The sequence below is a fragment of the Vanellus vanellus genome (assembly GCF_965231255.1).
Source record: "Vanellus vanellus genome assembly, chromosome: Z".
In the NCBI taxonomy this organism is placed as follows: domain Eukaryota; kingdom Metazoa; phylum Chordata; class Aves; order Charadriiformes; family Charadriidae; genus Vanellus; species Vanellus vanellus.
In genome coordinates this window covers 71148501-71166091 of record NC_138908.1, presented here as the reverse complement: position 1 = coordinate 71166091, position 17591 = coordinate 71148501, and the positions used below count along the sequence as shown (strand labels likewise).

The 17591-nt window shown below is 38.1% G+C and overlaps 1 protein-coding gene across 3 annotated transcripts in view; it reads left to right on the top strand.

Annotated features, from left to right (window-relative positions):
- Window positions 1-681: 681 nt before the first annotated feature.
- Window positions 682-17591, top strand: part of FYB1 (FYN binding protein 1) — a 53222-nt gene continuing 36312 nt past the window's right edge. For all 3 annotated transcript variants that reach the window (XM_082497560.1, XM_082497559.1, XM_082497558.1), the window contains exons 1-2: window positions 682-825; window positions 6538-7687. In XM_082497560.1, the coding sequence (XP_082353686.1) occupies window positions 6565-7687 (1123 nt within the window). In that variant the 5' untranslated portion in view covers window positions 682-825; window positions 6538-6564. The remainder of the gene's footprint in view (window positions 826-6537; window positions 7688-17591) is intronic.

Sequence of the window (17591 nt, the reverse complement as noted above, 5' to 3'; positions counted from 1 at the left end):
AATCTCATCCCCATGCAGAGCTCCAGCAACTTCACGGAGCTGTATTTAGTAGAGGGTTCCGCCTTTGTGGTTTGGGTTTACCTTCAACACAAACACCGGTTTAAAATTTCTTGTGAAGCTTATTTTCTCAATATTGGTTTTCCTATCCTATACCATCCTTGCCTTTGGCTTGTGTAATGAACTCATAGGCAGAAAGGCAGAAGAAATGTATGATCGTAGTGTTTTAAAAAAAAATATCACCACACAGCAAAAGCTTTAAAAAAGTGGCAAGCAGAATCTCTTGAGATCCTGCGGGCAAACGTGGGAGCAAACAAACACATTAGCTGATGCCTCATGAGTGAGAATGTATGCAGTGATTCTCAATGGTAGCAGGGGACTAGACTTGGTGATCCAAGAGGTTCGTCCACTTTTGTCTACGCTTGTAATTACCACGCACATTTCATTAGCCATTATTCTGTAAAGTCTCAAGCTTCTATGCACCAACATAGCTTCACTGGACTCCAAAATATGGGGTAAATGCAACACTTCTTGATATCACATGGTGAATACTGCTGATGGCAGCAGCCAAACAGGCTGAACACATTTAGTTCCCTTTTCCCCCACCACTTCTTGCCTAATATCCTGAGGAGAGCAGTTTTCTGTACTGATCATGATAAAGAAACCCACAAGCGGCATTCTTATGCAAACCCTCGCTAAGAAGCAGAACTCCTCTTAGCAAACAGGCCAAGCTGTTAAGGTGATACACCCGTGGATTGTGGATTGTCTCATTGAGGGAGCCAGTTTTTCTGCTTGTATAAAAATATCGGAGAGCTTTGGGGAGTCCAGGTAAATTTTTGTACATGTTTGTCTTAGAAATAAACATGCAAAGTTCCAGGAGAAATAGAACCAGCACAAGGTATTACATATAACCTCATATAACCTGAAATCTTAATTGTAGATTTTACTCACAATTCGTTGTGGAGCTGAAAAGACTCCAAGCTGATGAAATGGACTTTTCTTTCTCAAAGTTTTGTGTTTGGTTCCCTGAAATTTTACTAAGAGCAGTCCTAATTTAAGTGACCTTTGTATTTTGAATAATAACTGACATGGTATTGCTTAAAGGCAATTATTTCCTAGTAATTCCTTTTGCATTATTTGTAGCTGGTTGGTTTGTGGGTGGGGTATTTTTTAATACACCATACCCTGGTTTCAGATATCAGTGTATGCATTTTGTTCGTCATGGTCATGGAAAATATTTTTCTTTCCAGCAGTGAATCAGAATGGTACTCAATGTCTCAAAACTGCATAAAATTTCCTTTAAAATCATATAGTATCTTGAAACTCTAGAAACAAGGGTAGGAACTTTTAAGTGGCAGGAACTCAAGATTTTCTTCCTTGAGACTCGGAGATGTTACATTAGCTTTCGTGGAGTAACCAGAGTAAAATCAAAGACGTTCATAAGGGATTCACTGTATATGCTATATATAAATAGGGTTCTGAGTAAAGGGGGATCTGTCTGCTTGATTTCTGGGCAAACTTCCTAGAAAATTTACATTATTCTGAAAGCTGTTGATTAGCATAAGAGGAAAATAATTTTAAAAGCCCAAAATATTAAGTATCATGAAACTCTGTGCTTATATAAAGCCATGTTAAAAAAAAATCATAACCTTTTTACAGAAAGGGATATTAGTTAGTCTGTTTTTATTGGACAGATGTTCGTGGCGGAAAATTGAAGCTGTCAGGCTTCTGTTGCTGAAGACTGAGTTGCCAATGGTTGATAGTTTTTCTGATTTTGATGTAGACAGCTACCAAAAAGAAGCAAGAAAATAAAGGTGAAACTTTGTGTTGAACTTATCAGGACATACAATGAAATACCATGCATGGATATATGCTTTGGCCTTGAGCATAGGCTCTCACAGCAATAGTTTGGCACCAAACAGGGATGTCATCTGGCTGTTCTGGTCAAGCCCTGTGCCTTCACTAGTCCTGGTCTCAAACTGACCTGGATTGGATGAACTGTATTGTCCGCTAATGTTCCCACAATACGATGTAGTTTGTCTTATGATTAGGTAAAAACTGACAAAAGTGACAAGGGAGGGACAACAAAGGTGTAGAGAAATGCACAACAAAGAAGACACAGAATACATTGGGATCAGGCTGGAACACTGTTTTGTCTAATTTTGGCAACTGCATGTTCTCATGAGTATGCTGGTTTCATCGTGCTTGTGTTAGAGGGATGTTCGAAATGATAACATAGTCTGGGGGGGGAATAGTCTTACTGGGGGAATCCCTTAGATTTCTATCCTCTCCATCCTAGAGGTCTGCCTTTCAAAAAAACCCAGACAGCAGAATAGCCTGCCTCTTCATGTTTTAGTATCTGATGAGGGCTCATTTCTCTTGTACACTAGCCATTGTATTAGCAAGTCTTTTTCTTTGGGCAGACGCTGTCTTTCTGCCTTCTTTTTGTACTTCCACTACCTACATTCATAGGTATAGAGTATTGCAACGGCTCAACTGCACTTTCCAAATGTTGCACTCACTATTAAAAGAGTCTTCTTTAACTAGTAATTATAACTAGACTCAAGGGGAAGAAAAGCAACTTGGAAATGATTTGTCTCTTCTGGAAAAAACAAAGTTGCATAATGATAATTCGGAAGTCTCTCTGTCTGGAAAAGGAAATAGTCAAGCAATCATTTATCATGCATTCAGAATGGCACTAGCATCTTGTGCAAGCAGCTGACTCCCTCAAATCCATTAACTTCAGTAGAAATTAAGCCTGGCCTTTATAAAGTTGCCAAATAATTTTCAGATCTGCATTTTTCTAAAACTTTCATATGTCATTTTCCTTGCCTTTTCTGTCCAGTTCCTTATTCCTTATATCCTGTCCATGGGTTAGAGCTCAGTTCCCTTAGTGGTCATCAGCTTCTCTGGTTATTTCACTGTCACATAATTCATGAGTATATGCACTTTTCTTCTTAAAGGGGTAGCTTTGTAATCTTTATTTCATTACTTTCTAGCAAATATCAAGATCTGATGCTGTTAAAAGATAATGAATTTTTTAAAGGCCTATTAAGTCCCTATCACTTGGGAATAGAAAGGAAAAAGTTACAAATGAGAAGTGAAAAGACAGGGACTTTTCCTTTATAAATCAGATCTGCATGTGTTTTGAAGAATTGCACAATTCCTTGTACAGTCAACAGTTACATGTATTTCATTTTCTTATGTGTATGCACACACACCTGCTGTTCCTTCCATTGATCCAGTGCTGCTGTTTGAAGAAAGAGCAAACACAAGGGGAAGTTGAATTTAAATGATCTTTTGTCTTCACCAAGACTGGAAAGTAAATAATGAGAGCATATTTATGCCAAAGCAAAACAAATAGTTTTTAATCAGGCTGCTAGCTGAGACTGAAATATTCACAATAAATTCAGAAAGACTACAGTTGGAACCTTTATATTTCTTGTGTTCTTATTACACTGTACTTCTGTACAGAAATGTGTAGTTATATTGTAAATAATGGAGAGTTGCACTTGTTTACACTAAGGTGTAATTAAGATCTAGTTGTGGAAGAATTCTGTACCAGTGTATCTTGGTATCTATGTGAGTCTCTGTTGAAGGCAGTGGGAGTCTGGGAAAGCACTTTGTGTATAAATCTTCTGGATGAATCTGTGGCATAGGGACTAAAACCTGGATATTGTCCTAGATTTGAGCAAACACATTTGAATAATGCAACCACCTCATGTCAAAGCAAATGTTACTGTGCACCTTATCTGCTGTTTCCAGTTCAGATCAGAAGCTGAAAAGCCAAAATTTTTCGCACTGAGTTTCCCAATAGAGCACAAAGAGAAAGTTCAGAAAATAACCCAAGTACTTATTGCATGAGACTCCTCTGTCCCACAGGCACTTTGCACTTTAGAGGGGAAGGGTAGGGTGAACTTAATCTCACTTCAGAATCTTTTCAAGTTCCCATTTCATGATTTACAACCTATTGTGTGTGCTAGTGGAATAGGTAACTGCTGTTGCTTCTGTGAAGGGAAATACAGAAAATGCAGTCATTACTCTATAAACCGGGCCACAAATAAAAGATTCTTTCACTCGGTTCCTCATCTGTCCACCTGGCCAGTCAGGTTGTGCGTTAGAACCCACAATATGGCTTCTAGTATAGCATAGCTTATGAAAGCAGGAACTGGTGACGTACATTAAAGAGAAGCAGAAAGATTTCATGGAGTTTCTTACTCTCTTCTGATTAGTAAATGAGAGAGGCTACATTGCCGATTGTAAACCCTTCCACATGCACAGGAGCTTTTTATTCTTGAAGAGCTTCTAAATCTGCATGACTAAGGCCAGGTTTGTTCACAGTAGTGGGAAGAAATTTATTAAAATAATCCATTGACAGTCCTAACATGGCAGTAGTGAATAGTTCAGTGCATTTGAAAGCATATATGAATGTAATTGCTCTTGCTATTGCAAAGATGTAGAAAAATTCTCAGAAATGATACAACATAATAAGAAAAGTTTCTTCAAAGTCACATTTCCAGCTTCCAAAAGGTCTACATGCTGAATGCCTCTTGTCCAGAACATTCACATTACTGTAGTTTGAAACAGTACATTTTCTTAAATTTCAAATGGTAGAGGTAGCAGAAGAATCAATTTATCATTATAACTTTCAAAAGAAATGAGCTGCTGAGTTGTCCAAGCAGCTGATCAAATTGTAAGTTATAAATTCTGAAGACTGGAGACACAGCTGAAGTTATAGTATCTCTGATGCTTCAGATCTTGTTACAGAAGTTAAAAAGAAAGCATGCATTAGCACAAAGTCAAAAGAGATCAGAAACAAAAGGCTTTGTTATTCTCTCTGGCATTGCAATTAGCTTAACTTTCTGTTTAAGTGGGTAAAATCAGTGCTTTGTGAGGTATTGTGGGAGAAATCTTGAATGATCAGTGATACATATACATATCTCTCCAGTGCAGTTGTCTCTGTGTGTGAGTGCATATACGTCAACCAGCAGTAGATTGTTTAAACCTGATAATCTCCATAGTAAATGTGTACTTCCTCTCTTTCCTATATGTGCAAAAGAGATAACAATATGGTGCCCTGGGGGTAGGTTTCATATTTGTCTATCTTGTTTTGGCTGCATTTATTGTAAGTAACCTTGTAGAACAATACAAACGGTTTGGAAAGACTGAATTTCTTGGTGAGACTTAAAGACCAGGAAAGTTGACTTTAAGTTGCAGGAGTCGCAGGTAAAACTGTTCCAACATAACAGGTAATTCATGTAATGTAATACAATCAAACAGAATGCAAAAGGAGCAAAACCCCAATTTAGAAGCTCTTGTTAATGAAGTAAAAAAAAAAAATAATTACTGAACACCTGCTGAACTGTACTTAGTGAAGACACAGTTCATTCTTCAACCTCTTTCTAAAATTTTTCTTCAGACACCTATTTATCATGCTTTGTAGTGATACTTCGTTTCCAAACAAGTGATTCAGAGCCCTTCCTAGTTATAACATCCCTCCATTAGCCTTACATTTTAACGTCCACACCTAAATCAGATCCCACTTAAACAAGTTATGAATCAGATTTGCCAGCATATCTGCTGTAGCTGCATCCCTGCTGCCCCTGTTGTCTGGGAAAGGACTCCCTGCTGCAGAGGGCTCGCGGAACCCAAAAGTGCCCCCAGCCCAGTGCAGTGAGACCAGCTCACTCCCCTTTGCCCCCATCCTTCACTGCGCTGTGTTTTAATTATACAGAATTTAAATGTATTGAGCTTTTGCTCTCTGTTCATATTAAAGGCTGGTCCTGAAAGGTATTGAATAGGGCTGACCAATTAAAACATTTTCAAATGAAGCTGGGTTTTATCTACCTGGAAGTGTTCAACTTTCCCCCTCTCCCCCCAAGAATTTAAGTATCTTGGACACTATCTGCATGTATTAGTTGTCAGTTCTTCCTATTTTACTTCACATATTTTCATTTTCCATCCACACATGCACAATTTTTTTCAGATACAAAATGGAGAAGAGGAACAAGGACAAAGCGAGGGCGGGGGAGCAGCAGGGAAGAGAATTGCTGAGAAGAGAAAGAAAAACTGACACACGCACCCCAAACCAGAAGAATTTCTGTTTTCACAAAGGAACTTGCAGTTCTCCAAAGAGTTGACAGGAATAACGCTAGTCTGGTACATAGTCCAAGTTCTAGGACAGTCTATGCTTCTCACCACATTTTTAAGGGATACACTAATTTTAAAGTAGTATGTATTTTCTTATATTTATTAGGTGTTCAGCTCTCAGTTCCAGAAATAAACAGAAATTATAGCATACCCAAAGGGAGCTGCATGACAACTCTCTAAATTTTAAAAGATTGTATAACCACAGCAAGGATATAACAAAATGCTCAGCTTCTCTAACCCTACAGGAAGATGTGCTACAATATCTCCACAGCCAATCAGCAGTACTACAAGCCTCAGACCAGGAAACTCTTTAAAGTACAGTATGTGTGAACATTGCAACAGGGACTTTCTCATTGCTGCTCTTTCTTTTTCTCATCTTCATGCTTATAGGATGGCAAGGCAGATGTGAAGTCACTCATGGCGAAATTTAACACGGGTAGCAGCCCCACAGAGGATGTTTCTGGTATCAGTCGACCCTTCAAAGTCCCAGGACAGCATATCCATACGGGATTACAGACGAGGAAAGCAGCACTTGAGAAATTCACAAGTCAAGGAAATGCAACTTCGTCTTCAGGACCCAGTACCTTTCACAAACCTGTTCATCCTAAGCCTCCTGTGGGGGTCAAACCTTCAATTGATGATAAAGCAGAGAAGGATCCAAAGCTCCCATATTTGAAACCAGTGGCACAAAGGTTTGGGGTCCAGCTTCAGGCAACTAACAGAGAAAATGATGGAAAAGCTGGATGCACTAAACCTCCCACCAGAACTGGGGACTTGGTAAAAGAAGAGCCAAAGTCCCTGTATCCAAAACCTGCAGGGAACAGGTTCCTTAACTCTGCTCCTCATGAGAAAGAAAAAAACCCTCTGGGAACAAAACCAAATTCAAATTTTGCACCACAGGAGAGTGAGACAAAGCCAGTATTTTCAAAAGTAACTGAAGTTAAGGAAAAGTTCACATCTGCAACACAAGAAAATGAACCCAAGCCTCCTGTCTCTAAACCACTTCTTGCACAGAAACCTTCTCTAAACCACGAGGTCTCCCACAATGAAGATGCTTCTAATAAAAATGTTTTTCTGCAAAAAGGACTATCAGGTCATAGACCAAAAGTACACTCATTTAAAGCAGCAAAGGAAAAGGATGAAAATAGTAGCTGTGCTGCAGAAGCTTCAGGCAGTCATTTTTCTAACATGGCTCTAAAGCCTACTGGCCACTGGTCCAGCTCATCTCAAGGCACCCCCAAAAATGTGGAGGAAAAGACTGAAGAAAAGGGAATGAGTGCTGCCAAGAACATCTTTCTCAACAAAATCATCCAGGAAGAATCAGGTTCGTCTTCTCCTAAGTACCATAAGACGAACACAGCCCTCGCTGCAGGAAGGCCATCAGGTGGATCACAAGAGAAAGAGGATGGGGACAGGAGCTCAGGAACCCCCAAGCGGAAAGCCTTGCCCCCACTGTTCAAGCTGGGCCAGGCCCCGCAGAAGCCCAACAGACCTCCCAACGTGGACCTGGAAAGGTTCCGGAAAAACAGCCCAAAAGACAGTGAGTCCTTTCTGTTCTTGCTTTCTTGAGTATTGGCTCTTTTATGCATTTAGTACCCTATTCATTTCAGGTGGAATCCCCTCTTCTGTTCAGAAATAACATGAGGTGTCAATCAGGCAACCCCTTAAAGCTTTAACCTGTGCTTGTGTCTCTGCTCTACAGGACAGAAATTAAAATTATATTTTCCTTCCCTCAGCAATTAAGTGTAGGATGAATGCTTTCTGTATTGGGTTTATTTGCTTTTCAAAACTACTTAGATGTAGCTATAGCTTGTGTCCAAGAGTTTAAGTATTTTTCTCAACAGACATTTAAGTCCTGACTTCCTATAAATGAGATGTTGATGTTGTGTGTCCTTTTCTTGAGAGCAGCTTCCTGGGCACAGCTTGAGGGCCACCAAAATTACATACTACAACCTGTAGTAACCACACTTTTTTTTTTTTCCTTTTTGCCTTTCACAGTGACTAATCCCAGCATGACCCTGAAAGTTCCTGTACGTTAAAGTTTGCTTAGAAAGTTGAATACTGTGCAAAATTACAGTATTAATTGTTCCCACATGGAGCTGCATTGATTTTATACCCAGATCCAAATCCAGACTCCAAAATAATCTCCTGAACTTAGTGTTTTCTGTTAGGTTTGCATGACTTCAGTAGTGTGGCAGTTAGTAGCACCTGAGGCTCTGCCTTGGTATTTTTGTGAAGAACCAAGCCTCTGAACTTTCCGATGATCATAATTCTGACATGAATATTAAGGCTTTTCACTAGGTTTCTGTAAAATTTGAAATGGTCTTCTGTGTGACAAGAGCTCCTGTAAATACATTTGAAATATCTAGGAGGACACAAATCCCCTGTGAAAAAAAGAAATTGCTTTGACTCCACTCCCGCAAAAAGTTCAGCTTCAACAGATTCCTTTCACCACATAAGACATCACAACTATGAAATAAGCTGTTTCTGAGGCACTCAAAATATGCCCGTGAAAATGTAGTTTCCTAAAGTTAGACCTAGATATCCACTGTCTCCTCTTTGAAGGAGAGATCAGTTTTGTGGAGATTCCTAATGTCCTTAATTCTCCCTTAAATCACCTGTATTTCAAACTTTCAGGTTAAGGTTTTCCTCCAAAGCTTTTAGGCACTCTTTGACAATTCTGAAAAGTTAAAAACAGCCACACCAGTCGGAATGGGTGATATCAATTGACACAGTTCTATTACAAGTTTTATAGTAGCTGAAGGAAGCTTTTTCTGTTTTCTTACAGCACCAGGTCCTAGGAACTATGATTGCATGAGAAATTCTGTTTACATTTTAAAATCAAAGTTTTAGGTTGCATGGGTCCAGAGGAAAGCTGTTCTTGATCTCGGTGCATGAGAGAAACAAGGACAGAAACAAAAACTTATTACTGTGTTAAATTTTCATGGTTTGGGGTTTTATTTTTGTTCTTTTTTTTCTTAATGCACTTCTGTCTGCATTGAGTTCAGGAAGCAAATAATATATTTAATCCTCACATATATTTTTTCAGCTCAAATAATTTTAACTTAAGTAATCGTAACTAACTGTGTCAGGTGATACACATAGCTAAGTAATTTCTGGTAATGAGAGGCATTTCACCTACCTTAGTCTGCCGTAACCATCTCTCTTAGATTTAATTAAACAGATCAGACTTAGACTCCTAAATTTTCAGTGTAATCACTGGGAAAGGGAGATGCCCAATGGTGTGATTCAGAGCATTAATGTTAGTTGCCTGACATAGCTGATGCTATGAATAACTATGCTCTGAATGCTTTGCTGTGCTCTGAATAACTCCACACTGTGCATGTGCAATACATCAGGTACATTCGTGTAATTTAATTGATACAAAATTTGTCCTTGTGCCTGTATTTACAATACAGTATGGCTTGTGCTTCAGCAATTTTGAATGCACATAAGGTTGGTCTTCCTGAGACAAAAGACATTCAAAGGGGTTATGACCAGATGACAAAGCTCAGAGCTGATGTTCTCTAAAGACAAAAAGCCACACTAAAAACACAGAGTGGGCATGCAACTATATATTCTGTTACTATTAATTCCACTCAAAAATTAGGATACTGATAGTTACATAAAGTGTACTTTCTTGTCAGCTATTACATTCTGCTTTTCCTGTGTTACCCTACAGTTATGGAAATGTTCTCACAAATCCATAATCAGGACCAGATCCTGAAATGGTGTAAATTTGTGCATCTCTTTAAAGATGTGCCTATATGCAACAGTCTCAGCAGCTGCCCCTTTTCCATGGAGCACTGCTCAGCATGACTGGCTTTACTTGAGTGCCCAGAGCTGTCTCAAAGTGGGAAGGCAGCACTTTCAGCAAATTACACCAGCAAATGTTTTGATTAAACAAAAACAATAAGAGCTTTGTGAGCTAGAACTTTGAGAAGTCCTGGCAAAGACAGGAAACACCCAAAACTACAAATAGTTTTTTTAAAAATACATTTGGTTTAGTTTATTTTCAAGTAATTAATGGAGGAATTATTTTTTGTTGTTGTTTATTCAATTATTTAATTTTTTTTTCTTGTTCCCATGCAGTTATAAAACACAAAGCATTTTTTCATCCTCTTTTTAAAACTGATGATTAAGAAATATTTATCCTATGCATTTGAAATTAGTGCTGTGAACAGGACTGTAAGGATAATACCACAACTTTTGCTAGAAGGGGAATCTCCAGTTGTCACTAACCAGCACTAGTGCAGCCACCAGCCAAGACGAGTTGCATTGGGAACACGAGCTAGGGAGGCAGCTGCCCAGTTTGGTGGAACAGTTTGTCCTACAAACATATTGCAAAATACACTAAGCAGAACTGAAGGGTCAGACATGGTCATCTCTACTTTTTTTTTAGATTTGAGAGACCACATCAGTACAAAGCTGTTCATAGTGGCCCTGTACTTCAGCCTTCCCCTGCAGAGCTGGCATGTAGACCTTGATGTTCTGTTTGGCTTTAATTAATACATCTCATTTCTTTGTGTCCAGAACTCTCCATAGAACAGTTCTGGTGGAAAGACCAGGTGTTCTGCAGAGAATCCTGAACAAACTCGTTTTCAGTTATTCATTGCTGCTGGGTTTCTTGGAACGTTAAACTTGAATGACAAAACATACCTACTTTGGAAAGGCAGTTAAACTGAACTGCTTTCTTTGTTGGTTTTTTTTTTAACTGTCATTTCAAGAATCAAAGTCATGTCAGGAAGATGCCACCCCCACAGCACAAATTCTACCTGCTCATTACTTTGTCCTGATAAGCAGCAGCTTGCCATAGTTACTTAATTTGCCGCTGTGATTCAGGTGATGAGTAAAAAGAACAAAATGGAAATGGTTTTCCCATCCAACAAAGCTTTCTGAGATCTAGCCTTTGGAGGGTTTGATCTATACTAGGGTAAAATTTAGGCTCTGTGTTGTCCTTTGAGAAGAGAAAAGCTCCACACATGGCAGTTGTCATACTTGTTAGGGGCATGTTCCTGGGGTGCAGAAAGCCTTGTATTGCCTGATTTAAACCAGGAGATTGAACTCGGCTTTCTCAGTAGTATCAATTCACCCCTTTTTCTTTGCTTGTTATCCTTTCCAATGAAAGCTGCTGCACTCTTTTTTCATAATCAAGTATTCAATGGGCATGAAGTAACTTTAACGTTAGAAGTTGAAGGACTTCCCTTAGATGCAGCAGTCGTAGTTATGGGTGGTAGAAGGATTTAAACTGTCCACAATGCCTCCATGAATAATATGGGATGCTGGTTTGGCATTGGCCTTGGTTTGTATTAGAAATTTTCACCTGGTCCTGAAAAGCTTTTCCTGGTAAAACTTAGATACAAGTGTCTTGCTGAGGAAAGTTTGCCTATTGGTGCATTACTATTTTCCAGCAAAGGCAGGCTTTAAGAAATTCCTGTCTGGGCCTGTGAATTCACGGCACCCTGATAAATTCCTGTGTTATGTCCCATTACAGCAAATTTCCCTGAAAGTAGATCATATTCATGTCAGCTCAGAATCAATGAGATGCATGTGCTTTCTAGATTCAGAAAATAATACTAACAATACTGTTTTATAATAAACACCCAAAGTGCAAACAGGGCTTTTTCAGAAGAAGGAAGAGAAGCAAAGTCATTCTGCAGACAGTTTTCCATGTGAGGCTACAACCGTACTGCTGCTTTCAGAGGAGAACTGCACCTGGGCTGACCTCAATAGGATTGTGCATGTACAGATGGCCACCCACATAAAGTCAGTTGACAGCTCAGAGTCCCTAGCACTCTAAACACCTCTGAATGCCTTGTGAACAATAAACAATGGCGCTTCAGCTAGGGAGAAGATTTTGAGCTCTACTGGGAGACATGAAAGAAAACCACTGAATCTAGGAGAAAAGAAGACATGTAAGAGAATTCTCACGATTTATAATTTGGGCTAGGGTTGCACTCCTTGCTGAGGTTGTGTTCTTTGATGGATTGTGTATCCACACAATGGCGTGGCTATTTGAGTTGGGTAAGACAACCAGAGAGAAAGGAGGAATTAAAATTTGAGGTACATTTTCAAAGTTATCACAACACTCTGTTGGCAAAGTAATTAACAATCAAGCACCACTCCCGAGGACAGTAAATGTTTTAACTGTTTTTACAAAGCCCCTTAGAACCAGTCAGTTGTTTTTCTTACTTAGCAAGATGAAACATCATCTTCCAAAGTTGGAAAGAACAGGGTATTTTTTTATCACAGGATGTCACAGCTGTTTACTGAAGAATCTGGACTTAAAAGGTCAATGTAGGTTTTCTTTTTTTACCTCAGTGCTAGGTTGGATAAAGTTATGCAACAGCTCAGTATTAAGGTGTAAGGGGATAAAAAGAATTATAACTTGAGTCAAATCATCTGTTTCTAAGACAGATGAAAATAAAAGTAGGTGATGATATCAAACAAAAATGTTCAGAGTGGGGTGGGGGTAGCTGTTTGTAATGATGCGATGCCTCTGTTTGCACAGGTGAACTATAGCACACCATAAAACCCTGTAGAGCTCAAGAAAGTGTGAAAATTATAATTTCAGAATAGCATGATAATGAAGTGCAACATAATGCCTGGACTTTGCTATATAAAATGTTGAATTTTAAGTAATATCAAATAAGTGGTGAAGTGAGACTATTCGTGGGAATTTGAAGTCTTTCAAGGCTTTTTACCTGGTCTTTTATTAGATTTCATGATGTTGATATATGTTATTATTGGTCCCCCATACATTTACCCGAAAACTATGGAAGTGAACTTGAAATTATGATCACGCAGATCTACCAAGAACAGAACTTTGCTGGATCTGCTTGAAAGCGACTACAAAATCTGGGTGAGCAGTTGTCTGTAGTTTTTAGTGGAAACAAACGTAAAAGCTTTTCAGGTTTCCTTTAAGGACATTCCTTTCTCTCCTTCTCTGAAAGTGAGAGAGCACAAACAATTCTTCTTTTAGCAGGATTATACTGAGATATTTTACATCTCTGAGAAACAGAAGAATACATTTTTGAACTTCCTAGGTATGAAGAATGATGCTCAGCTGAAATAGAGTCAGAGTTGTGCATTTATTGTGAAAATCAGACCACGTCATATAAAATCCCACAGAATGTATAGTTTGGTACAAGTGCAATAACATTGGTTTGGTACAAGTGCAATGACATAACCTGTGTGGGTCTGACCCCAAAGGAGTTGTCTCTCGCTCATGGCGTTGCTATAAGGTCAGTTTCAAAAAAGAGGTTTGAATTCCTGTCTAATTTCAATATTATTTCTTTGTCCATCTTTCAATAGTTCAACCTGTAAGTTCCAAAAGTCCAATTGAATTAAATTTCCATCAGTCTTTTTGCTCACATATTCATTCTCCAGCTATATACATGCTATATACATGCACCAAAAGACTGGTTGAATTAAATTTCCATCAGTCTTTTTGCTCACATCTTCATTCTCCAGCTATAAATACATGCACCAAAACTAAGAATATGCATGTAAGACTAATTTTTTTTCAATAAGCAAATAGTGGACACGTGCTTTCTGTCTGCTTCAGTCAGAAAGAAAAATTTTCAGATTTTTTAAGAGCCTCCACAGCAAGGAATATTAATGCTATGGAGGAAACCCTGCCACCCTGAAGTTTTTGAAGCATTACCTTTAATTGGTGAAGGATTCGCCATACAATTCTGCTAAAACATGTGGAGAAGCTGCAAATTAAACTGCTAGCATGGCTTACAGCACTGAAAAAAGATAAATCACTGCAATTTAAAAATGAAGGCAACCATCCTGATAGAAATATCAATGAGGCAAGTTATTTATCTGCCTAAGGAAACAGATACATCTAATCCAAGTTACAGATAAAATAAGTCTTGAGGGAAACCAACATTTAGCATTTCCCTGCAGAAGTTTGTTCTGGGTACAACTTGCTGTGTCGTGCATTAGGAAGCAAAAGTACACAAAAAACATTGTAAATTAGTATTTAAAGTCATTGCCCTTTATTACTTCTGTAGCTACAACCATCTGCAATATCTTTCAAATAACTTAATGTATATTTTTAGTTAAAAGGAATAAAACATATCCATCAGCAAGCTGCCAGAGGACAGTTCTCAGTTGTGAATTGTCATAGCTTCTGCAATTGCCACATTCATAGATTTTCCCCTAAATAACTCCATTTTTGTTTGTTGGGCCTTACGTGGCACAGTTGTTCCTTTCCAGATGATCCGATTCTAGAAAAATTAACAGTAAAATATGGGTTGTTTATATCATAGTACGGAGGCACAGAAATCTATTTTTCTCACGTATACAGTTGTTGTAGTCTGTGTCTGAATTCTAGAGCCATTCCTGCAGTTGACTATGCCCAATCCCATTAAGTCTACTGTTATCGTTCCTGAGCAGAAACTTCAGAATCTAAGATGCAGAATTTAGGACTCTGAAGATAAACCATGCAAATGCACCTGTTGATTATGTTGAGTAAGCTTAAACAAGCACTTACTAGCAAATCCAAATCACTTTGACATGCAGTTTTGAGACCATTTCTGTTTTGAATCAAAGTATATGCCTAATATACTCTCTCAATAGGTCTGGACTTCTGCAAAGGACTGAATGAAACCCATGATATGTTATGCTGTATTAGAAACCAGTGTCCACCCTCCAGCAGGGTCGGTGCTGGATGGGTTTAACATGATGTGTTTGGGATTCCAGCACAATCAAAACAAACTTTCATGAATAAGTGTTGAGAACGCTAGTTAGAAAGGAGAATTTCTAAGGAGGAAAGAAAAAGTCAGCTATGACTTTATCATGGATTGACTTTATCTGGGTGGCAGAGCACTGGCACAGGCTGCCCGGAGAAGTGGAGTCTCCCACTCTGGAGACATTCAAAACCCGCCCGGACGCCATTCTGTGCAACTTGCTGTAGGTGACTCTGCTCTGGCGGGGGATTGGACTAGATGATCTCCAGAGGTCCATTCCAACCCTGACCATTCTGGGATTCTGTAATGGAAGGTGACAGAAAGGAAACTACTAGAGAGAAAAACGGTAAAACCAATGGAACTGAGTAATTATCTCTGCTTAATTATGATTCCTTGTTTTAGTTTTTGAAATCTTATTTCCTACACCCGTTTTGATCCACATGAAGAAACACTTTTGATGAACCTTCATCCTTTGATTCCATTACGTGGGTCACAGTACACAAGTAGTTCTGCTATACCAAAGCCACAAGTAATCTGAAACCTTTCCATATCCCAGAAAATAACAAAAATACAAATTATATTAATAATTTTACTTTAGAACTCAATAGGAATGATATGAACTGGCTGAAAGTTTACCATTATTAAAGTTGATACATATTTTGCTGAAAATCCACTTTGCAACTAATTGTAGCAATGAAGTATATCCAGCATATGACATTACTGTATAGACAGCTTTATGGTAAAGCTAGATAAAACTCTTTTTTCCCAGATACACAAAAATATGGTGGTGATGAATTTCTGTACATGTTGCTGGTACCATTATTGGAGAATACATCTTGAACCTTAAAGGTCTCTTGTTTAGCTAGCTCCAAAAAAAATGCTTTGTAGTCTGTTTACTCGTAATTACAAGAGTGTTTGGTGTATACTTCTCATATATTTGAAGTTTGATGTGTACTGAAATTTCTCTTTGATTTTGGAAGTCTTCATTCCTCTGTACTGTTCAAATAGCATTTCCTCAGTGGCTCTCAGATGCAGCATGCATAACATTTAAATTTAAGAAAATTTATGCAATACTGGAACAAGTATTTCCATCTTTTTATTTCCTAGACCTGTTTTGGTTCACAGGAAGAAACACTTTGAATGAATCTTTTGTTGCATTACATGAGTAACAACGCACAAGTTAATAAGTTGACTAACTAAGTTAGTCATCCAAATGGTTCATTATACGAAACAGATAGTCATTCCTGAAAGCTTTGATCTTTGATTATTAAATACTAAAGTAAATATTCAATACTAATAGAGACAAAGCAAATATTAAGCATTTCATAGTAAAGATGATAGGAAGCCTTTGAAACAGTATATTAAAAATTAATTTTATCCTAAAAGGTTAATTTTATTAATGAACATTTCTGAGGCCATCAGTTTCCACTTGAAACTGAACCCTCCTAAAATGTGTACATTTGTAACAATGATACTCCTTATTCGCAGATCCTGAAGACAAAATGTGAAAAAAACCCACTATTTGAATGCAAGACTTTGTTGTGTGGGATTTTTTTATGTAACTGACGTTTCATATATCAGTGTTTATACTCCTGTGATTAATTTCTAACTAGAATTGCATGCTACATATGATGTAATTATTTTTTCAGATAGAAAAACAGATTTATGAAATTATCAACCCCTTCATCAATTTGTTGGTTTGGGAACTAAATAGTCATATTTTAAGTACATTTCTTCCAGTACGTTTTGGGGTTTTTTTGCTTACCTTTGCATCATTGTATGCATTTTCTTTTGCGTTCTCTTTCAAATATAAATGATTTACCAAAAATTTATTTTAAACTATTGGTATCTTGCATGTCCTTCATCTCTGAATACTTCCAATTGCTTTTTTCTTGCATATGAAATGATACCATGCAATATAAAATTAACTGGCTTGGGTTTATAAATATTTCTTATTAAAAAAAGAAGTCATCATTAAGGCTTTTTATCAGACAATGAAAAGTTCTACCTATACTTCAACTGGTAATTATTTGTGTGTTCCCCTTTAGATAAGGACAGCCTTCTGTGTATGATTACACATCCGCTTGAAATCACTTTCCTTATGCCAGTGAGCACTGCCCAGACAAAGTGTTAGGAATATCTAACCTCATATTTAGCCATCATAAGGCTCAGCCCTGCAAGCTTTTACATACCGAAGTTCTTTGGATGAAACCTGTGGATTTTCTTTTGGGACTAATATTACGAGCATGCTTAATATTTTTAAGCTTTCAACCTTAAATGTAGATTTAGACGCTCACTTTCAGGTGTTGTTTATCCTTCATCTGTTTGTCTCTACATTCTCACACAGAATGGGAAAAATCCCCTACCAGGTTATGTGGTCTGGGACTTAGTATGTCATCTCTGTCATTTTGAGAATATGAGGCATTGAATAGGTGTTAAGTGTTATGCAAAATACACTTGAGGTAGTCTGTGCATCTGCTCTGGAAACAAGATTTCCCAATTGAGATCAATGAGAGGTTCTGATTTAAAAAAGGACGAATTCTCCATCTGCTCTGATCATGTTTTTCATGATGTATGAGCAACGATCAACAAAGCAGTCTTAAAATGGATGGAGACTTACACTAGGTCTCGATTTTCCTTTTTTCCCCTTCCTCCAGAATTCCCCCTTTTTTTGGAGGTCATATCCTTTGTACAAAGCTGAAAAAGCAGCTTCACCCTCTAACTGGAAGTAGAATCAGGAAAGAT